The following is a 25313-nucleotide window of genomic DNA, read 5'->3' as shown; positions in this document are numbered from 1 at the left end:
TTTTATGTCACAAACATTATATGTTCTAACATATATGTCCCAAACATGTTATGCTAGTTTATGAACATTATAGGTTACTTAGGTTAGGTTAGGTGGCAGCCCGATGTATCGGGCTCACTTAGACTATTCAGTTCATTGTGATACCACATTGGTGAACTTCTTTCCTATCACTGAGTGCTGCCCGATTCCATGTTAAGCTCAATGACAAGAGCCTCCTTTTTATAGCCGAGTCCGAACGGCGTTCCACATTGCAGTGAAACCACTTAGAGAAGCTTTGAAACCCTCAGAAATGTCACCTGCATTACTGAGGGGGATAATCCACCGCTGAAAAACTTTTTGGTGTTCGGTCGAAGCAGGAATCGAACCCACGACCTTGTGTATGCAAGGCGGGCATGCTAACCATTGCACCACGGTGGCTCCCGTGCTTGCACTTAAAAATATTGTGTTAAAAAATTTGAAAAACATATGAAAAACAGTCTTTTTTGTCCGTATAACAGCTCACTCTGTCGTCTCGCCGTGGAAAACTTGACTCGTAAAGTAGATTCAAAATTGGCGAAGAGAATGTAAAACATAAATACTTTCATCCGGAGCGAAATATTAGGCAAATAAAATTTGACTTTGTTATGAAATATTTTCATTAAGAGAAAATAAGCTTGAATTTACCTCAATCATTGTAACGATTGTCTCTTATCCTTTTGGTTTGCTTTTTAAGATTTCTTTTTTTTTGCGTCAAATGGTAACTACGCTTGTCTAAAATTTCGTTCGTTAGAACAGAAGACACTTCTTTCAGTGTAGTGTAGGAGAAGTGCATACAAATTAGTAGTAAAACCCTGGATATAATTCTCGGTTTCGAATAAGTTAAGCAAAAACGCAAAACCTCATTATCATTGTGTAGTTTTTTTTTATACTTTGTTTTTCCCTCCATCTTGTCTTCAAAAATGAAATTTATTCATTTTGTAATTAAAGATCATTCTTTTGTGACTGAAGTTACTCTCAATAGGCCTCATCGTTCAAGCGGAAGAGTCCTATCGGTTCAAGATGCCAGTATGTCCGACAAAACGCCTCTGGTTAATGCTACCATCTTTGGAAATCTTGGTAGAAGTCTATGAAAATGTGGCTGTCACTCTAATTTGCATGAGCTGAGAAAAGCAGGACGAAAGTCCAAATAACCCATACTGTGAATGTGTGACATGTGGTTCGTTTATTGGGTTTTGTTAGCCGGGTGTTGGAGACTTTGTTAGATTCATTAGTCTGCCATGAAGAGGACATGTATGGAAAACTGTAAGCTTATAAGTGTCGGCATATTAGCTTCGTTTGCCAGGAAGTATGCATGAGAAAATGGATAACATCATTTGCAAAATTCCCTATGGGTCACTCAATATTAAAATAGTAAGGTGACCTTTATTGGGCATGCGAGTGGTCATTGTCATAATAATCGTCTTGGAGCTTTTCCTAGAAATGAAACCACTCTATAAACGATGCTTATTATAAAGTGGTTCGTTGTAAGCTATAACAAATATTTTCGTTCCAGTGGAGATACAAATAGGATCAAATTTCACGAATTTAAATGAGAAAAGTTGTCCTTCTTGAGATTTTAGAGGAAAAATCTATGCATTCGTTATGGTGTTGCAATTCAATTATGAACCATAAAAAGTGAACAAGATGTATGTATGCGTTTTTAGTCAAGCTGAAGTAAAACGTTTAATAATAGTAATATTTTCTTATATTTAAGAAAATTTAGTTTTTAGAAAACGAAACATGAAGTTAAAATGTGTTAGAATGCTTTTAGCGTCATACCATGTTCAATACATACACAATTTTGCAAAAATATATTAAATTTAGGTTTTTTGTCATTCTTGCTTTTCACACTTTAACTTAAAAACACTGTGCTAAACCAGATTCTTTACGAGTACTTGGAATGCCCTTGGAATGTCTTTGTGTCTAAGCATCCACAACTGCACTGAAAAAAATATTTACGTTATATTAATGATTCGCAACCTAAATTTTAGAATGCGAAATTTACAAAATATTAAGGATAAATTTCTGTAAAATATTTAAATTTTAATTAAAATAAAGTTTATAATATTTGCTTCAAAATGTTTTTTTCATTAAATTTATTACAAAAATTTTGTAAATTTGCGTCCCTCCGTTAAAGTCTCATGTCTTTGAACTAAGGCAAATTTTCCTTAAAGTAAGGAAATACATTTTTGATGTAAAGAATTTGTCCTTAAATTAACTGAAATATTTAGATTTAAGATAAAAACGCTCAAATATAGGCTAAGACTTATTTTGAGGATTTAGAATCATTGGTTTAAAGTTTTTTTGGAATTAAGAAAACATTTGGTGGGTTGATGTATCAGTTATAATTTGGATTTTTAAGCTCTCATTTGTTTGTTCATGAATAGCTTTATGAATATACCGCGAAAAGTGAATGAAAATTCATCCGCATCTTTGGCTCGGAATCAATGCCAAAATCCTTAAAGAAGGTCAAAATCTTTGCATCGAAGTTAACTTTTTTGAGTGTGCCTTCGAGTTGAGAAAGACTAATTCCAAATTGCAATTGCATGTAGTTCAATTTTCTGACTCAAGTAAATGGATTTTCCGTTGGTAATAATGTTGTTAAAAAAGACGAGTTTTTAAGTCAAAACCAATTGTTTGAAGGTGATGAGATATTGTCATTGCTTTGGGAAATTCACGATTTCTTCAACAGTGATTTCCGTTGGTCTTCGTTTATTTCTACAGCTCTTCAAAGTTCATGAAATGACACCCCAATGAAATAAAGTACCCAAAGATGAAATAAAATAAGGCCTCAAAATTTTATATACAAAAACAAGTATATACGGCCGTAAGTTCGGCCAGGCCGAATCTTATGTACCCTCTACCATGGATTGCGTAGGAACTTCTACTAAAGGCTGTCATCCACAATCGAATTACTTGGGTATCGTAAAACTTTTTAACACTGTCTTCTAAATTGTAAGTTAGCCCATACGGGGTATATATTAAACAAAAAAAGGCCGATTAAATACGTATATAATCTAGTTTGACAAAATTTTCTATAGAAATAAAATTTTGACAAAATTTTCTATAGAAATGAAACCTTGACAAAATTTTCTATAGAAATAAAATTTTGACAAAATTTTCTATAGAAATAAAAATTTGACAAAATTTTCTATAGAAATAAAAACTTGACAAAATTTTCTATAGAAATAAAATGTTGACAAAATTTTCTATGGAAGTAAAATGTTGACAAAATTTTCTATAGCAATACAATTTTGACAAAAATTTCTATAGAAATAAAATGTTGACAAAATTTTGTATAGAAATGAAATTTTGACAAAATTTTGTATAGAAATAAAATCTACAGAAATAAATTTTTTACAAAATTTTCTATAGAAATAAAATTTTGACAAACATTTCTATAGAAATAAACTTTTGATAAAACTTTCTATAGAAATGAAATTTTAACAAAACTTTCTATAGTAATAAAATTTGACAAAATTTTCTATGGAAATAAAGTTTTGGTAGATTACAAAATAAATCAAGAAATAAAGTTTTGGTAGATTACAAAATTTTCTATAGAAATAAAATTTTGACAAAATTTTCTATGGAAATAAAATTTTGACAAACATTTGTATAGAAATAAACTTTTGACAAAACTTTCTATAGAAATGAAATTTTGACAAAACTTTCTATAGTAATAAAATTTGACAAAATTTTCTATGGAAATAAAGTTTTGGTAGATTGTTTTTGGCGATATGGACCAATTTTTGTGTAATAAGTCATCGGCTATATATAACTAAAGACCGATATGGACCAATTTTTACATGGCTGTTAGAGGCCATATATTGACAAAATGTACCAAATTTCAACCGTATCGGATGACTTTTGCTCCTCCAAGAGGTTCCGGACGTCAAATCTGGGGACGGTTTATATGGGAACTATATATAATTATGGACCGATATGGACCAATTTTTGCATGGTTGTTAGAGACCATATACTAACACCATGTACCAAATTTCAACTGGATCGGATGAATTTTGCTCTTCCAAGAGGCTCCGGAGGTCAAATCTGGGGATCGGTTTATATGGGGGCTATATATAATTATGGACCGATATGGACCAATTTTTGCATGGTTATTAGAGGCCGTAAACTAACATCAGGTACCAAATTTCAATCGGATCGGATGAATTTTGCCCCTCCAAGAGGCTCCGGAGGTCAAATCTGGGGATCGGTTTATATGGGAGCTATATATAATTATGGACCGATATGGACCAATTTTTGCATGGTTGTTAAAAACCGTATACTAAGACCACGTACTAAATTTCAACCGGATCGGATGAATTTTGCTCCTCCAAGAGGCTCCGGTGGTCAAATCTGGGGATCGGTTTATATGGGAACTATATATAATTATGGACCGATATGGACCAATTTTTGCATGGTTGTTAGAGGCCGTATACTAACATCAGGTACCAAATTTCAACCGGATCGGATGAATTTTGCCCTTCCAAAAGTCTCCGGAGGTCAAATCTGGGGATCGGTTTATATGGGGGCTATATATAATTATGGACCGATATGGACCAATTTTTGCATGGTTGTTAGAGACCATATACTAACATCAGGTACCAAATTTCAATCGGATCGGATGAATTTTGCCCCTCCAAGAGGCTCCGGAGGTCAAATCTGGGGATCGGTTTATATGGGAGCTATATATAATTATGGACCGATATGGACCAATTTTTGCATGGTTGTTAAAAACCGTATACTAAGACCACGTACTAAATTTCAACCGGATCGGATGAATTTTGCTCCTCCAAGAGGCTCCGGTGGTCAAATCTGGGGATCGGTTTATATGGGGGCTATATATAATTATGGACCGATATGGACCAATTTTTGCATGGTTATTAGAGGCCGTAAACTAACATCAGGTACCAAATTTCAACCGGATCGGATGAATTTTGCCCTTCCAAAAGTCTCCGGAGGTCAAATCTGGGGATCGGTTTATATGGGGGCTATATATAATTATGGACCGATATGGACCAATTTTTGCATGGTTGTTAGAGACCATATACTAACATCAGGTACCAAATTTCAATCGGATCGGATGAATTTTGCCCCTCCAAGAGGCTCCGGAGGTCAAATCTGGGGATCGGTTTATATGGGAGCTATATATAATTATGGACCGATATGGACCAATTTTTGCATGGTTGTTAGAGGCCGTATACTAACATCAGGTACCAAATTTCAACCGGATCGGATGAATTTTGCCCCTCCAAAAGTCTCCGGAGGTCAAATCTGGGGATCGGTTTATATGGGGGCTATATATAATTATGGACCGATATGGACCAATTTTTGCATGGTTGTTAGAGACCATATACTAACATCAGGTACCAAATTTCAATCGGATCGGATGAATTTTGCCCCTCCAAGAGGCTCCGGAGGTCAAATCTGGGGATCGGTTTATATGGGGGCTATATATATTTATGGACCGATATGGACCAATTTTTGCATGGTTGTTAGAGACCGTATACTAAGACCACGTACCAAATTTCAACCGGATCGGATGAATTTTGCTGCTCCGGGAGGCTCCCCAAGCCAAATTTGGGGATCGGTTTATATGGGGGCTATACGTAAACGTGGTCCTATATGGCCCATTTTCAATACCATCCGACCTACATCAATAACAACTACTTGTGCCAAGTTTCAAGTCGATAGCTTGTTTCGTTCGGAAGTTAGCGTGATTTCCACAGACGGACGGACAGCCGGACAGACGGACGGACGGACAGACGGACAGACGGACAGACGGACGGACGGACGGACATGCTTAGATCGACTCAGAATTTCACCACGACCCAGAATATATATACTTTATGGGGTCTTAGAGCAATATTTCGATGTGTTACAAACGGAATGACAAAGTTAATATACCCCCATCCTATGGTGGAGGGTATAACAATACATTTTGGGGCTTTTTTCATATATAAGATTGGGATTTTATTTCATAATGAAATAATACCGCAAAATGAAAATCTAATTTGTGTCCTCAAAATAATATTTTTGTTTCCTACTAAACCCTCTCCGGACTTTTATCTTCGAAAGAGTTCAAGTCATATGTTAACGTGTAAATTGGTCAGTCCTTTCCGTATGTTTTGGCCAGAACTAAGGCAAGTCTGTACAAACCAGGTCCTGGAGTTGATGCATTTTCCGTAGGGCAATTAGTTATGCCTGTGAGAACTTTTGTATTTCGTACATAGATCACTCATCAGAAAGATTTTTTGTATGATATTTGGAAATGTTTACCCAGAGAACGAAGCAGAAGCATTTTCGTCAGTTACAAAGTTTTTACCATCGGCAGCTTGGTAGAGTCTATACAATTTTGTCTAGTTGGTGGGCTATTCTCATTAGAAGAAATTCCAAATAGTGGGAATCAACATCGCGCAATGGTTGGCATCCACGCTTTGCATACAAAGAGTCACTGGTTCCATCCCACTTTAGACCAAACCTCAAAAAGTTTCTCAGTGGTGGTTTATCCTCTGAATAATGCTGATAACTGCCTTTTCGGAACCTTTGCATTGCTTTCGAGGTTGTGCCTTTTTGATGAAAGAATTAAAAAAAAATCGAATTTCATTCTCTATTTTTATTAAAATATATTGTATCACACTTTTATCTTCATATTATCTACATCCAGAGAAGGAATATGATTTCCCCAAAATGTTTTAAGAGTAAAATGTTATTTTAGGATGGCGAAAATTGATTTTTTTTATCACATATTTGGGAGCCACCGTGGTGCAATGGTTAGCATGCCCGCCTTGCATATACAAGGTCGTGGGTTCGATTCCTGCTTCGACCGAACACCAAAAAGTTTTTCAGCGGTGGATTATCCCACCTCAGTAATGCTGGTGACATTTCTGAGGGTTTCAAAGCTTCTCTAAGTGGTTTCAGTGCAATGTGGAACGCCGTTCGGACTCGGCTATAAAAAGGAGGTCCCTTGTCATTGAGCTTAATATGGAATCGGGCAGCACTCAGTGATAAGAGAGAAGTTCACCAATGTGGTATCACAATGGACTGAATAGTCTAAGTGAGCCTGATACTTCGGGCTGCCACCTAACCTAACCTTTATCACATATTTATACCCTAAACCACATAGTGGTCAGGGTATAATAAGTTTGATCGGCCAAAAAATGTGCCTACCAGAAATATTGATTTTAGACCCCATAAAATATATACCAATCGACTCAGAATCACCTCCTGAGTCGATCTAGCGCTTGGTGTCCGTCCGTCTGCCCATGTATTTGTTGTTCAGAGGATTCCGGTCACAATTATTAACCGATTTTGATGAAATTTGGTACATGGAGTTTTTTGGGCACAAGGACAAACGCTATTGAATTTGGAAGAAATCGGATCAAATTTAGATATAGCTCCCATATATATGTATCGCCCGATTTCGACAAATGGGGTCACGTTGCGCTTTTTTTCAAACGGATCGTCACCAAATTTTCCATCGCCCTTCAAGTCTGCGAAATTTCATCCAAATCGGTACAGATTTAGATATAGCTCTCATATATATGTATCGCCCGATTTTCCCAAATTTGGCCATAAAACCCTTATTTATCAACCGATCTTACTCAAATTTGGCTAAATGTAGTCTTCTATAGCACTAACTATATGTGCTAAAAGTCATCGAAATCGGTTCAGATTTAGATATAGCTCCCATATATATGTATACCCCGATTTTCCCAAATTTGGCCATAGAACTCTTATTTATTAACCGATCTTACTAAAAGTTAGCTAGATCCAGTCCTCTATAGTACTAACTATATGTGCAAAATTTCATCGAAATCGGTTCAGATGTAGCTCCCATTTCAGATATAGCTCCCATATATGTATCACCCGATTTTGAAAAATTCGCGCCTAATAACCTTATATTTGACTATACAGGCCTCATTTCTAAACTGATCTTACTCAAATCTTGCGCAAGGTAACCTTTTGTGGTATTAATCAAACCCGCAAAATATTATGCAAATTGGTTCAGATTTAGATATAGCTTCCATATATATACATCGCTCGATTTTCCCAAATTTGGCCATAGTACTCTTATTTATTAACCAATGTTACTCAAATTTGATGTACTAGCCGATCGTACTTATACGTACTTGTAGCTCTTACATAAGAATATTGCTCGATTTTTACAAATTTGTATTTATTACCCACACTAATTTAACGATTTTCTCTTTTTTAGTAATAGGCTCAATATTAGTGGCATACTAACTCCGTAGGTGCACTATCAACACAGCTAGTGTTGCTAGAAGTAGGGGAAATTCCCTTTATGTAGAGTTTTTCTAATATTTAGCGTCTTGTAGGGACGTAGGGCCACAATGTAGGACTTTTTTACTCAACACAATTTGTAATAATTTTTACATTTTGGTGGCTCTAGAGGAGGAAATTAGAAGCCGGCAAGGCTTGATCTTTAACAATGTGTGGTAAACTTTATTCCTGTAGAAAATTTTGTCAACGTTTTATTTCTATAGAACATTTTGTCAAAATTGTATTTCTATAGAAGTTTTTTTCAAAATATTATTTCTATAAAAAATTTTCTCAAAATTTTATTTCTGTGGAATTTTTTTCTCAAAATTTTATTTCTATAGAATTTATTGTCAAAATTTTGTTTCTATAGAAAAATTTCTCACAAAAATTTGTTTATAGAAACTTTTTCCAAAATTTTATTTTTATAAAGATTTAACAAAAAAGGTTACTAATTTGGGTAGAATTCTACCAACTGTGGCAACCGTGGTAGTAATACAAATTTATATTCTAAGTTATATACGTTGCATATTCATGTTTTAAGATAATAAAGTACTTAGAACCATTTTTGTTTTGTAAAATTTTTTAAATTTAACGAAAACTATAGTAGGGAAAATTGATTGGGAATGTATAGGAAAGTAGGGAACTTTTTTGTCCTTGTAGGGTAAACCGAACATTTTCCCTGGCAACATTGACTATGAGCTATAGTCAGATTGACACAAAGCACCCATAGACATGTACCCCTTAATTTTCTTAAATATGCAACTGCGGTTTATCTCCCAGACCTATATGTTACCCCACAAATGCTTATGATTACTAATTCTGTAATTGTGGTTTAGGGTATGATATAGTCGGCTCGGCCCGACTTTCTACTTTACTTACTTGTAAAAAAAAATATATTTTGTATTTTATACTTTGTTTTTTTCTATTTTTTTTTAATTTTCCAAAATTATAACGATCAAAGTGAAAAAATTGAACATTTCTTAAATGGCTACAGCAATTATATTTTGCAAAGTCCTTACCACAAATTTAATTAAATTTTTTTAATGAATTTACTATAATCCTTTATTGTAAACCGTATGTACATTGTTAATATATTTACCATTTAATGGAACCATGGAAACACCCATTGATAATGTTTGTAAGTTGAATTTAAAATTTAAATAAAGTGTTGGCTTGAAAGCAAAGTTATTGGACATCATGTAGCCTGATATTTTAGTCTATGCAAGTCTTAGTCTATTCATTGAGACAGTCTGGTTTAGTGGCATTCACAAAACTTTAAATAAGTTTTCCAAATAATTTTTCTTTTCTCGACACTTCTTTCATATTTCTATCTTCAACACACACACATACACAGGCAGTTATCAGCCTGCGTGATGCTATCCTTTAATTCGTGCATGTCAAACCATATCCCAAGTTTCATATTTTATAAAATTTCATATGAAAAATAAACCAATATTAAAATATTGTAGTCATGACATTACTTACGAGCTATTTTACTTTATGCGATATAACCAAAAGGGCTACAATAAATCATTGTTTGCTACAATGGACGAGGATCCTTTTACCAAATCCCATGTAAGAGAAAGACATCGTTAAGGACAACAGTATCTACAAGCAATATCCCTATATTAAATCAGAATAATAAAAAAAACGAAGAATGAAGTTTTAAAGCATGTTACTTTGTACTCAGATAATGATTATTTTGTTCTTAAGCAATGATAATAATGGTATCGTAGATGAATTTGAGAAGAGTGTCAGAATGAGCATCCTCAATGTAAGGGGAACCGGTATCTCCCGGTCATTCATCGCACCCTAGTAACTGATACCACACAATAACAAAATCGGATCTCATTTCTCATACAAAAACGCATACACTCACTCACTCTTACCATGGACTATATCCCATTTCCTGCAATAGTCTTTACTATATTATTATTAAACCATGGACCAGCAGCTATGATGCTGGGACCTCAACTGAAATAGTGAAAGCAAAAGCAATTAATTTTGTTGCGTACTTACAGTTCACATTCAGGGCGACAGTTGTTTCCAGAGTATGACCCTCGGTCATGGCACGATTCCAAACAACGCATTTGTATTTGGCGCCATCATCGACCCGTCTGGGCAGTATCTGCAGTGTGGCATTTGTATAGTGATTCTTGGATCCACCCTTTAGGATGTAAGACTGCAATGGCACAGTGCTGCCTTCACGATACCAACTGCAAAATAAATCGAACAAATGGACAAAATGGGGCTACATGAGTATTGAGTTCATGAAAATGGAAAGCTGTAACGAATTAATTAAAGCACAAATACATATACATATATTAGGATGGAAAGGAAATTGAATTTCATTTTCAAAAGATCCATCAATTAGGAATACATAGGCCGAAATCGCATATTCGTAAAAAAATTTTTGTAATCTTCAAAATCTTCAGTTAATAATCAAAAAGTTTTTTTCTTAAGGGTAAGAAAATTTTGCGTTAACATTTAAAAAACGATTTTAACGGAGTGATGTACATTTCAAAGTGTCATAAATTTAACGAAAAATGTTTCTTCAGCCAATACATGATCTTTCTTTTAGTTAAATGTTTTTTTATTTTAAAGAAATTTGCCCTTTGTAAACCAAACATGTTGTTATTAAAATTGAGAAAATTTGTCTTAACATACTTCATGTTAATTTTCAGGCTCACTTAGATTATTTTGTCCATAGTGATAAGGTTAGGTTAAAGTGGCAGCCCGATTTAATTTTTACTTCATAGACATACGGTTTTAACTTGGGGGCTCGAAATTTCAAAGATGAGCGTCCAAAATTTTATTTTAAAGATTTTTGTGCTAAATTAAGTTGAGTTTTCTTCTCCTTCAAACTATGTCCCGATAAAAAACCTCTTTACTTTACATTGTAAGAACAATGTAATAATTTGTCCACATCCATTGTTGAAATTGTGTGGAATACTGCAATCGGGTAGTTTACTGGCCTTCTCAGCACCGTCAACATTTTCTCAGAAAACAAAACACCATAAGATAAATTATCATATTTAGTCATTATTCAGTATTTCATATTTCCCGAATTTTGCAAAATGAAATATAATGCGCCGACTAAGTAACAATGGCGGCGGTTTAAGGTGTCATATAGTCTGATGTTACTTACTTGTTATACAAAAAAGAAACACTGCTCTGGGTATAAGTAGTAACTTTGAAATCTAACTCTGATTAGATCTAGCCTTGACATGGCTCGCTTTCCCAGCAAAAAATTGAGAAGTTCTTCTAAAGGCACTACTTTAAAAATATTTTTTTTTATTTTACACAGGAAATTCTTTTAATTAAATTTTTTTATAACTCACTTATTTCATATTTTAATGGATAATTTTAACTTTTTGGTTTCAACTAGGTTAAAACCAAAGTGTTAAAATTTGCTTCCTAGAAGCAAGTACACAAAACCCAAATTTAAAAGAGAATTGTGTCTTAAAAGTATCCTTACTTGTATTCTCCCCTTCTTTGGCTCGGAATCAATACCAAAATTTTTAAAATAAAGACAAAATCTTTGGAACCGTGTATGCTTTTTTTCACTGTGACAAGACGATGTCAATTTCTTTGCTTCTGCGCCAATTTTGCACCACTTCGAGATCCAAAAAGAACATTTTCACTCGTTTTTGGCGACGCCTTTTTACTGGGTTGTTATTTACAACTCTTACACTTTTATCCAATTTTCGTGCAATTACTGCAATTTAATTTGGAACATTGAACTTTTCTTCTATGTTAAGCAAGTCGATCCATTAGCTTCGCATTGTATTTTATTAAAAAATGTGAACTATATCGTTCACCATTTCCAGCAAGCACCGAAAAATTCTCAGATCTGCATCGAAAATCTGCCATCCCTAATGTTTTTGTATGTATGGAAATGGTATTGGTAAAAATTGATTATTATGTGCAAAGAACCAGAGACCCATCGAAACTGAATACATGGAAATTTCAAAAAACTAAATTAAGTTTTGGTCGTTAGTTTTTAAAGAAATTGGATTGATGGGTATTTAAATTTTATACATCCGTTCTTTTTTGCTAACAAAAATGACAATTAGATCGATTCAGAATTCCAAATGGAATTTGAAGCTTATCATTCCCTAACAAATTCCAAAGTTCAGGCTTCTCAATGTATATGTCTTAAAAGTACTAGATTTCAGTTATTAAAATCAATCAAAAAACCATCACATTCTGACTCTTAAATTTCGATTCCAAAGCTCTGGGTCGGGGTAATTTTTAGTTGGAATCGAGTCCCCTAACACTGGCTTTAAGTGGACATTTATATATAACATTCTTTTAGCAAAGAGTTATATAATGTTAGGCCTTTTTTGGATGTGGGCTAATTTCATAACGGTATTTGACCATATCACCAAATATAGGGATCATCGCTATGGTGTACGTAAGCTCACGTCCCACTTTGTGCTGAATGACTAATCTGGGATTAAAAAAATCAATATGTGTTCAACCATTAAACCTAGAGCCTTGAAATTTGGTTTGAAAGAATCTCATATATACACTGAAAAATTTTTTTGTCTTTACTAATGATTTTGGTATTGATTCCGTTTTTTCTGTTTGTTTCTTCGTGTGCAATTAAACTCTTTTAAAAACGTGTTAACTACAATTTAAATTTTCAAATTCACACAACTTGACCTTAGTCAAACAAAATTTTCTTTCATTTTAAGATACCCATTTTTATTTGAATCACTTAATTATAAGGAAAAACGACTTTATAGAAAAGTTCATCGTTTTTCTGGCATGGAAAACACTGTATATCAGAGAAATACGTCAATCCTACACAAAATATAAATACTTTATGGGTTTTAGACAAATATTTCGATGTGTGCACTGAAAAAAAAGCATACTCGGTTCCAAAGATTTTGTCTTTACTTTAAAAAATTTGGTATTGATTCCGAGCCAAAGAAGCGGAGAATACAAGTAAGGATACTTTTAAGACACAATTCTCTTTTAAATTTAGGTTTTGTGTACTTGCTTCTAGGAAGCAAATTTTAATTTTTCGCTTTCTCAGTTTTTTTTCTTCATATGCTATCAAAGTCCTTTAAAAACGAGTTAACGGCAACTTTATTTTCCAAATTAGGACTCGACTTCCAGTAGAAATTATGCTATGTTTGAAGTAAAAAACTTCTTTAAAATAAAGTTTTGAAAAACATGTCCTATATTTGAACGGTTTTTTGCTTTGAAGTCAAGATGCAAAAAGACAACAAATTTAAAGACAATTTCATTAAATTTAAAGAATTTTTCTGCATTATTAAAGTCAAGTTGACCTTAGCCTATAAATTTTTTCTTTCATGTTAAGATACCCATTTTTAAGTCAAATCACTTAATTATAAGGACAATACGACTTCATTGAAAAGTTTATCGACTTTTGGACAAGGAAAATAACTTTATTTTAGAGAAATGCGTCTTCTATGCTAAGCAAAATTTGTATTCGTATTTTAAAGACATGAAATCTTTGACCTCACGACAATATTTTTTTCAGTGTGACAAACGGAATGAAAACGTTAGTATACCCACACGGGTGTGGAGTGACATTAATTAAAATATGTTAAAATATTTATTTAAATTCAATAAATTCAGTTCCAAATGGGCCAATGATAGTGTTTGGTTTGACTTGATTAACAAAATTATTTTATATGATTCATATATATGATTAATCGTGCAAATGCAAATAATAATTAATCAACAAACACACTAAAAAAATGCATGGCTCCAATTAAAAAATTAATTGGCGTTTGATTTCTCTTTGAATAAACAAGTAAGGAAAGTCTAAAGTCGGGCGGGGCCGATATATAAGGGTTTTTGTTCCCATACATATATTTAAATATGACTCGATTTTGACAAAATTTTTTTACGACTTTTCAAAATGGAACACAATGTTAGTAAAACACTATGGGAAACATTTACACCTGAAGAATTTTTAAGCAACTTCGCAAAAGTATATTTAAGATTTATCGGTCGATGTCAACGATTTCAGCAGCCGTTGCACTGCATTTGCATCACTTATTAAGGTATGATGCGAATTCAGTGATTTGGATGTGAATTAAGAAATTTTGTGATATTCAAAAATTCGCAATTTTTCCAGATTGGATTTAGCATTTGTTTCGGCAAAATTTAAATAAATTGTACCATTTTATTAATTCTTAATCTGCTTTGAACCTATTTGAAACAAAATACAAAAATAATTTCCCATTAAAATTATGAAAAAAGCGAGTTATAAAAAATTTAATCAAATGAACTCCTTATGCAGTTAAAATAAACAACATCTTTGGGAGCACATTTTTGGAGGTGCATTTAAAGTTGTGACTTTAGAAGAACTTCCACATTTTTTGCTGGGGTAATTCTATTCCCTGTGCAAAATTTTAAGTAATTCGGATTAGAACTTTGACCTCTGTGGTCATACGAGTGAAAATCGGGCGAAATATATATACGTGAGCTATATCAACATTTGAACAAATTTCAACTAAATTTGATATGCATAGCTACAATGTTAATTCTACACTGAAAAAATATTGTCGTGAGGCCAAAGATTTCATGTCCTCAAAATACGAATGCAAATTTTGCTTAGCTTAGAACACGCATTTCTCTAATATAATTTGTTTTTCCTTGTCCAAAAGTGGATAAACTGTTCAATGAAGTCGTGTTGTCCTTATAATTAAGTGACTTCAAAATGGCTATCAAAGATTTTTTTTTGGCTAAGGTCAACTTGACTTTAATAATTCAGAAAAATTCTTTAAAATTAATGAAATTGTCTTTAAATTTGTTGTCTTTTTGCATCTTGACTACAAAGCAAAAAATCGTTGAAAATATGGCATGTTTTTCAACACTTTATTTATTTTTTTTATTGTGGTACTATCATATTTACATTATTTCTTAAGACTATATAAGTTAAGTATATGAGTTTTTTTTTGAGAATTTACTAAAAAGTATTGCAACAAAAGAATAACACTTTATTTTAAAGACGTATTTTACTTGAAACTAGAGGTCTGCACAATTGCATTTGTAAATGCAGAGTACACGTGTACTTGCTACATGAGTGCATCTATTTGAGAGAGTCGCAAAACAATTGGTACACATTTTAATGAACATCAAAAGCCACGAGTAACTTCTTGTTGCTACTCTGATGTCTTCACTACCAACAAACACATATTCCTCTTTCTCTCTTATTGAAGTGTACTCAGATTGATCACGTCGAGTATGTTGCGAGAACAAAACTTCATAGAGTACTCCATGTACCACGTGAAGTTTCAGAAATACAAGAAAACAGTTACTCTCCATAATATATGTTTTCGGATTGATATAAAGAACGGAAAACGTTAAGGTAAGTGTGTGACATACATAAATATATGAAATATGTGACATACATACATATCTATGATTAATAATAATGGAAAGTTTTGCTTCGCACATAGCTAAGCAATACTTGTGGTACCACGTGAAGTGAAGAGAATCCATGTTGTACTTTTTCTCAAGTACTTACATTTTTATTGTTCCTTTTTTTCGGAACACATATTGTTTCGGATAAGTACTTGGTGGTATTTGACAAGCAAGCGTTCTCTTCACTTCACTACTTGCGCTCTGAGAGAAAGACAGTGTATGTACTATATTCGACAGCGAATTGCATACGTGTAGTGAAAAGTTATTCGATGCAGACCTCTACTTGAAACATAGCATAATTTCTACTGGAAGTCGTGTCAGAATTTGGAAAATTAAGTTGTCGTTAGAAAAAAAAAAGCTGAAAAAGCGAAAAATTAAAATTTGCTTCGTAGAGTTAAGTACACAAAACCCAAATTTAAAAAAGAATTGTGTCTTAAAAGTATCCTTACTTGAATTCTTTGGCTTGGAATCAATACCAAAATTGTTCTTTAGCTTGGAATCAATACCAAAATTGTTGAAGTAAAGCCAAAATCTTTGGAACCGGACATGTTTTTTTTTTTCAGTGTAGACCCTGCGCAAAATTTCACTTAAATCGGATAACAAATTTGACCTCTATGGTCATATGAGTGTAAATCGGATGAAAGATATATATGGGATAAATATAACATTTAAATCTGAACCGATTTCATCCAAAAATGGCATGTATATCGAGAACGTTAATTTTACTCTTTGCACAAAATTTAAAGCAAATCAGGGTGAAACTTTGGCTTCTGGGGTCTTATAAAAGCATATTGTTTACAACACAAAATTTAAAGCAAATCAAGACCAAATTCTTGCTTCTGGAGTCATATTAGTAGATATCGGGAGAAAGATATATATGGGAGCTATATCTAAAACTGAATAGATTTCTTCCAAAATCAATAGGGTTCTATTCTGACCCAAAGCACATAATTGTGCGAAATTTGATTGGGCTAAAATTGCTACCTAGACTTTTATTACAAAAATGTGTTCACAGACAGACGGATCGACACATGGACCGGTCCTGAGCAATATTGCTAAAAACACCATATGTGTATCTCATCTCCTTCTGGGTGTTGCAAATATACGCACTAGCTTATTCCATAGTGTGGCGCAGGGTATAAAAACTAACTAAATTATTTAAATTATTAAACCATATAGCCAGGGTATAACTTTTATCTGCCAAAAAATGTGCCTACCAGAAATATTGATTTAGATCCCATAAAATATATACCGATCGACCCAGAATCACCTCCTGAGTCGATCTAGCCCTTAATGTTCGTCAGTCCGTCCATCCGTCCGTCTGTCCGCTTTTTTGGCACAAGAACGAACGCTATTGGATTTGGAAAACATCGGATCAAATTTAGATATAGCTCCCATATATATGTATCGCCCGATTTCGGCAAATAGAGTCAGATTGCGCTCATTTACTAACCGATCAGTGTTAAATTTGCCATAAAGGAATCTACTTTGCCACCCCTTATGTGTGCAAAATGTCATCGAAATCGGTTCAGATTTAGATATAGCTCCCATATATATGTATCGCCCGATTTTCCCAAATGTGGTCATAAATCCCTTATTTATCGACCGATCTTACTCTAAATTGGCCAAATCTAATTTTCTATAGTACTTACTATATGTGCACATAATCATCCAAATCGGTTCAGATTTAGATATAGCTCCCATATATATGAAGCACCCGATTTCAAAAAATTTTTCTATTTTCCCAAATATGGCCATAATGCTCTTAACCAATGCTACTCAAGTTTAAAATTTTTATGTATTATTTAGACTTACATGTAGCTCTTACATAATAATATTGCCCGATTTTCACGATTACCTCTTTTTTAATAATGGACTCAATATTAGCAAAGACAGAAATATAGAGACATACCTTGATAATTCACCATGGTTTTGTTTATTTGCAGTACGCAGTCATTCCACTCAATTGCGCAGTCAAGTGACTCAATTTCTTTTTGGAAAACGAGTATAACCGTATAAATTAGTCAATTTGCATTACAAAAAAGGTGTGGATGAATAGTATTTTATAAACTTTCACAATATTTGGTGTTTCAACGAGAGAATAAAGGAAAGAAAACTAATTAAAGCCAAATTAAAAAATCACTCAATTGCAGACGAAATAGAGCCATCTACGGTGTGCAGACAAACTACAGCGCTGTGACTTCACTTGAGATGTCTATACCTTCCTTGGTCTATGATATTAGTTACATATTAACTCTGTAAGTGTAAAATCAACTATAGATACAAACATATCAGACATTTCTGCGTTGATTGTGATAAAACTCCCATAAAAATGTACCCCTTACTGTTCTTAAATATGGAAATGCGGTTTATTTAAATCTATACCAATGTTACCCCACAAATGCTTATGTTTACTAATTAAGTAGGGGTGGTTTAGGGTATGATATAATCGGCCCGCCTGACTTTCTACTTTACTTACTTGTTTTTAATTAAAAAAAAAAATAATTGCAAAATTATTAATGATATTTTTCAGTGTATAACTATGGACCACAAAAGGGAGAGTCTTCAAAAAAAGTTGGTAGAGTATTTAAAGCAAGTTTCTATCAACAAACCATAGAAAAAAGCAACTTGTCTGTTAAAAATAATAGAGATTCTATGCTAACTATTTAAATTTCTCTAAAAGCGACGCGAATTAAAATGGCCAAGTGACTAAAATTTCTCAATGTTTATTGCAGTATTTTTCGTATACTTTGATGATGCAAAACACAAGAACTTTCAAAACACCACACCATGAACGAAATTCCTGCCATCGGCTCGAATTCTTTTCGTTGTGATTAACTGACATTTTCCATAATCAGAGAAGCGAAAGGAAAATCCTTTGGAATATCATGTCGTCCATTAATTGAAAGTTTCTCAGTTTGCAGCCTTCTAACCATTCACCTCTTGCGCTTCATGGCAAGGCGTTGTGTAAACATTTGTTCTTAAATTGATTGTATTTTCATATTCCTTTCATCCGAAAGCCATAGCTTCAGTCAGCATTTACCATCGTTATCCCTGCTGATGTATAAGTGATGTGACTGATGTTCTTGTTTTTTTTTTTTTTTTTGATATTATCATTTTTGTTGTTGTTTTCTTGCTTGGCATTAAGTTAATCCATTGGAGTCAAACAGCAACAGCTGCACTTACAGTAGAAAAAATGAAGCGGACCACCTCAAACAAAGCCCTTAACAAACATCCAACCCCCACTTAATCTGCATCTAAATTATAGCAGAATTACATAGAAAATACTTGAAGAGTTACGATGGAAACAGGAACCGGATGTCGGCAACAAACATTTGCTATTCTAAGCACAGTGATTTGTTAAAGGCAGTGTACATGATCTGTATGTGCCACAAAATGTCTTTATAGTAACATTACAAAAAAATAGGAACCGGAATTGAAATCTGGGAATCGCTTTATATCGGGGCTTTATGTAATTATGAAGATATACGGACCAATTTACGTATAGTTGGGGAACAGTTTATATGGGGTCTATATAAAATTATGGGCTGACACGGACCTACTGTCCTACCCTTTCACCTGATAGTTTAAAGGTTAAATAGAAGATAGTAAGGCCAAATTAAGCCCAATACAACCAATCAGAAATCTAAATCGGTCGTCTGAGAGCTGACCGAAGTATTCAGAAATTAAATTATTAGTGATGGAATTGATTGCTTTATATTTTACTGAAAACCCACAAGGGGATATTGCTTAAGCGCCCCAGCATTAACCCTCTAATGCCCCAATTTTTTTGCCAGCTGATTAAATTTTTAATGTTAACGACACAAAAGTAAGAAAACTAAACAAGAAAAAATTATACGGTAAAATTCATTATATGCTGCAAAGCCTCTTGAACAGTTTCAACAAAGTTTTCTCTTTATTTTAACCATTTTTGTTGTCTTAAGGTGTGTTTTACTAAAAGCTTCCTTATTAAATGAAGCTCGCCTAAAGGCGGGATTGGGCATTAGGGGGTTAAGATGTGAATCAATCTTTTGTTTCTCGTCCCATTGCTCGTTACCGTGATACTGCACCCATAGAAGAAATATGATCATCTCAAATCTATCTCAAGAGATAAATTATATTTTTAGATGGGAAACATGTATCATGTTTGTCACAGCAATGTTTTTTTTTCTCGAAAATTACGAATATGATTTGAGCAAACATTTTATGTTTGCGAAGACAACAAAAGTTTTGTGGCAAAAATTATTCCCATCCAAAAATAACATTTGCTCATGAAGGTGATAGGTGCATAGCGTCCTAAATGATCCAAAAACGAAGGCTAGATTTAAAAAAAATACCCACCTTGTTCTGAATATATCCCGAGATCTAGAGTGTTGAAGAATGGCTTAAAAAGGAGATTCTCATTTCATTTCTACCGTACAATTGCCAACGAAGTCTTCCTTTAGAATTTTGCGCCTGGTGTATTTTGTACAGTAAGGTTGGCACTAAAAATTATTTCATGACGTCGCTTCGCCGCGAATTGGCGAAAAAACGCAGAACCACAAGAATATCTTTAGTGCCATACGATGTTCAAGATGATCGCATTTGTAGTAAAATTTACAAATTTAAAGATAAAATGAACTATGTCTGCAGGCAAGTCAAGTTTGCAAATGGGCTATAGCGCTCCAGGTTTTGATATAGCTTAAATATAAACCGACTCCCCGATTTGGGGTCGTTTTCATTCAAGTATTTCTTGGTTTTATACTTGGTTTTACACTGGATTCAAAATTAAATTGGGAAATTCATATTGATAATAATAAGTGCGAAGAATTAAATATTAAATACCGCAAGTTAATTAGACAAAATGCAGTACTCTCCACAGATAATAAATTCTTAATATATAAACATGCATTAAATCCAATATGGATACATGACATTCAACTGTAGGAATGTACGGCAAACAGTTCTGTCGAAAAAATGCAAAGTGATAAGAAGCGCAGTAAACGCTCCGTGGAAATAGTGACCTCCACCAAGACCTAAAATCATTTTATCCGCTCCAGAACCATACTAATCGTGAAGCCCGTATTTTTTTTTTTTTATTCATCTATGGAGTAATCCTTACAGACTAACAATGCTATACTACAATATATACAAATGGTATCTTATGCCTAAGTATATAATAATGTTATATTTCTTTTTATATTACATTTATCTTCAGAAAGATCGAAATATTTATAGTATTTGTTAAATTCGTCACATAATCGGCGAACCGGATCGTGATTTTCAAATTTTGCGCGAAAGTATTGAATACGAAAAACTTCCAATCAACCGAGGAAACTACGCCGCTTCAACCCACATGATTTGTTAACTTGCTTTAGTATATGAAAGCCTCAATTCCAATGAATATGTTTACATCAATAATCGTCCTAGTTCAACTATATATCGATGTCCTCATTCCAGAGTACGCTAAGTCGACTTAGCGTTTTTTGATGGAGTTCGTTGTTTTTTATTCGGATTGATGTGAATTGCATCCTGTCAAAAGTTCGAATTTATTCGACACTCCTATCAAAATTTATGGTTAATATTGTACGTAGCCTGTGGTTAAAGTTTTAAAAATTTCCAGTCCAAAAAGGGCAAAAAGCTTTGTTCGGTCTAACGTGGTCTAAATCATTTTTAGCCATCACTATTTTGAATTCGTACAACCAAGAAAAAAAACTACAATAAACATGATTTTAAGAACGAAAAATGTGAATACGGTTTTTGAGAAATTCCAAAAAAATACTTTGAACTTGTTTTCTGTAAAATTCACTTTTAAGACTTAGCGTACTTTGGAATGGAGACAGCGATATATATATAGGATATTTTAATTTCTATAAATCAACTGATGTCAATAAATAAACTATTGTTTGGTCACTTCTTCATAATAGAGACTAGTTGTAGTATAAAATAAGCATCTAATATGTATTTGATTAAATAAGTAAAAAAATCAAGTAATTCGAGTAAAAATCATGAATTTAGATTTCAAATCATATGAATGGCGTTTTTTTCATCGTGCGCTTAGACCAGAAATTTAAGATTCCTCTAAAACCCAAACATACATGCACGCAAAAAAATAATTCTTTCCTCCCAAACGAAATTTTAGACAAATAAAGTTCGTTTCTAATTTGCTTTTCGCTGTAAGGAAGTTTATTTGGACGAAAAGTATATACTGTTTTTGATAAACGTTTACTCTTTTCCAGGATGTAAAAACAATTTCACAAAGCCTAACTCAAAAAACAATCTTTTCTGGCTAGTTGCATTTTCCCTCACATATTTCTCACTTCCACAAGGTTTTTAGTTCTTAGCGCCTTTTTCTGTAATAAAAACAATGTAGAAGAAATTATATGAATTTATAAATTTTTAAAATTTTACCTTTCGCCTGGACGGAGAATCGAACCGCGGACCATGCAATTTGTAAGCCAGCACACTATCCACTGAGCTACGTAGCTGTTACTGGCATCAATAGCTAACTATCCATATAAGTTATATTAATATAGCATAGCTTGCGGCGCTCACGAGCCGATTAAACAAATTTTATTTAACAGAAACAAACATTTAGTTGGGCACCGTGGAGCAGTGGTTGCTACGTCCGCCTTGCAAGCCAAGGGTCGTGGGATCGAACCCCAAAAAGTTTTTTTTTTACATATATTCCAGATATGTTCGAAAGATTCCGAAAAGATGTTCAACATTACATACTACTATATTAAATATTTACTATGAACTGTAAAATGTGTCTTATTAAAGACTTATAGTCAGAAAAGAACAGTGCTTGATATAAACGAATTGAAAAATTAAAAATTTTGTAACAAACAAATTTTTTTGGTGATAAAATTTTAAAATTTTCGAAGGAATTCAAAAAACTGTAACAGAAGAAAAACGTTTTCGGTACACGTTTTCCAAACGTTTTTTCCTTGCGTGTGATTATTACAAATACCAAATCTGATGTAATCTCCATGTGGAGAAACTTTAAATTTAATTTCGGAAAGCGGACTAGTTCAGCCGATTTGCTTGGGCGAGTATCTATCATCAAACCTCCTGAAATTGTATATATTTTCAACTAACCCGCTACGACGAAGAATTTTGAAAGGGAAACTATTATCTTTGATTCATGGTTGTGAGTACTTAAGATTCGCCCCGGCGGAACCTATATACTTGTTTGGGTATATGCTAACTCCTAATTGAAAAAACGAGAAAATTCCTCTTCTCAAAGATAATTCTATACTCTACTCTACGAAGTATCCGGTTTAGATTTCAGTTTTGATTTCGATCTGATTCTCAAATATGGTTTGAGTTGGATTACTGACAACCTTTTCGAGCTTATTACTTTCAAACTATCTACAGAAAATTAGGCACGCATGCAAATCAGAATTGACCTTGTTTTGCATTTAACCGGATACTTTCACATCATTTTTACGAATATATTCCAGGATTTCAAGTACAAAGTGCCATCAGGGAGAACGACACTGAAAGCACTGTGGGGCTTCTGCGGTTGCACAACTATCATGACGACAATGTCACAGTGACCAGGACTATTAACAATGCAACCATGATCGCCATCATAATCATCCACCAGCAGCTGATGCCTGGCATCGTCCTACTCCTTGTCGTCGATTTAGTTCACAACATCACGATGAGCATACCGGAGCTCCTTGCTTCTGATTTTATTTTCTGCTTTGTTATAAGTTATCCACATTCCAGGTGGGATGGGGGAGTTCACACCTGCTATGTGGAATAGCTAGATGGCGAGGGAAATTCTTAACTGGAATGTGAATGAGCAAATGTGGTACTTACGTTATCATGGGATCTGGCGAACCGCCAATGCTGCTGCATGTTAACTCCAGTGACTTGTCCTCTGTTGCAACGGCAATATTTCCTGGTGATATAATGGGTGGATGAGGCGGTGTCAAAACTGTCAAATTGTAAAACTCCTGGTGAACATCTGCACCAGTACCTTTGGCCTTGATGCGGCACTCGAAGCGGCCATTGTCGCGATTGTAGGATGTGTTTTTAATTTGTAAATCATAAATGCCCCGACTCGGGCGGAAGTCCAGTCTGCAAATAAACAAGACGGTACATTAGGAAGGGGATGTAACATTCATTCAAAAGCATCAGGTAAAGGACAAAATTTATGCTAAATTTCTAAGGTAAATACTCCTGATGGGAAATTTGTGGTAAAGAGTTCACAATCACCATCAGAGGAAAACAGATGTCGTGGCACTCCACTATCATCCCCACTTGAGGTTCCATGGTGCGGACAATGGTTCAGACGCTATTCGTCACGAGTTTGAAGTTTTGTTTGATCCGCTGCTTTGGGGGAAATTTCTAGGGATGGCAGCGGGTGGATAAGTGGGTTGTTGTGAATTTAATTACGAATATTGTAAATGAGTTCACTGAGTGCGAGATGAAGCGTTGTTGGTAATCCTGTATCCTTGTCTTTCCCCCAAAGAAAACCTAAGAGAGCTGTTGCTGGTGATTATAATAAAAGCTTGATAGTTTGTTTTCTCTGAATCATTGAAATGAATGGTAATGGACGTAATGCAAAATGAGTTTCATATTTTTAGTTGTTGTTTTTTAATCTAGCTCGAGTGATGTTTTGTTTTACGAATAGAGAATATAAAAAGTGTTTCCAGGAATGCAAATCGAAAGAAATCACGTTAGTATTTGTTTTTATCAAGTATCACTCAGAGGTATATTCGTTTAAATTGCCAGCTGAATTAAAGCAAAACCTAGATCGCTCTAAATCTATCTATTCATTGTACCCGAGTATCGCAAGTTATATTATTTTTACAGCTTATTGCAATTTCTCCGAAAATTTCACAAGAAAAGCATTGTTAGATTTTTTTATTTTTCCCGTAAATAAAAAAGATTATTATAAAATAATGCGCTATTGCTTTCATATAAAGCACTGATAATCCACTGACTTTATCCTCCAAATATGACATATTTTGAGTTACAAATGTATATGATACAAAGCTGTATTTTTTTCGGAATCTTCCGAACATATCTGGAATACATGTTTAAAAAAAAAAAACAAAAAAAAAAAAACAAAACAAAAAAACTTTGGTCGAAGCAGGGATCGAACCCACGACCCTTGGCATGCAAGTCGGACGTAGCAACCACTGCTACACGGTGCCAAACTAAATGTTTGTTTCTGTTAAATAAACTTTGATTATTCGGTTCGTGGGCGCCGCAAGCTATGCTATATAAATATAACTTATATGGATATTTAACTATTGATGACCAACAGATACATAGCTCAGTGGGTAGTGTGTTGGCTTACAAAGTGCATGGTCCGCGGTTCGATTCTCCGTCCAGGCGAAAGTAAAAAAAAAAATTTTAATTTATAAAATCGTATAATTTCTTCTACATTGTTGGTATTACAGGAAGGTTAGGTTAGGTTAGGTTAAAGTGGCAGCCCGATTAAGATTCAGGCTCACTTAGACTATTCAGTCCATTGTGATACCACATTAACTAAAAGTACCTATTACATATGGGCACTTCTAGTTTTAACCGTTGAACCTTCTCGATTATTTTCTTCTGTTGAACCAACCAGATTGTTCCAAAAACATTAGCAGACTGCTTAA

The 25313-nt window shown here is 33.9% G+C and overlaps 1 protein-coding gene across 1 annotated transcript in view; it reads right to left on the bottom strand.

The window, feature by feature from the left end:
- fred (friend of echinoid) overlaps positions 1-25313 on the bottom strand; it is a 505225-nt gene that overhangs the window by 317049 nt on the left and 162863 nt on the right. The window contains exons 3-4 of the mRNA XM_075294791.1: positions 23521-23781; positions 10321-10517 (exon numbers count right to left, since the gene is read on the bottom strand). Of these exons, the coding sequence (XP_075150906.1) occupies positions 10321-10517; positions 23521-23781 (458 nt within the window). The remainder of the gene's footprint in view (positions 1-10320; positions 10518-23520; positions 23782-25313) is intronic.

Source organism: Haematobia irritans, chromosome 2 (genome assembly GCF_050003625.1).
Source record: "Haematobia irritans isolate KBUSLIRL chromosome 2, ASM5000362v1, whole genome shotgun sequence".
In the NCBI taxonomy this organism is placed as follows: domain Eukaryota; kingdom Metazoa; phylum Arthropoda; class Insecta; order Diptera; family Muscidae; genus Haematobia; species Haematobia irritans.
The sequence above is the reverse complement of the archived record's forward strand: the minus strand, read 5'-3'. Positions and strand labels throughout refer to the sequence as shown.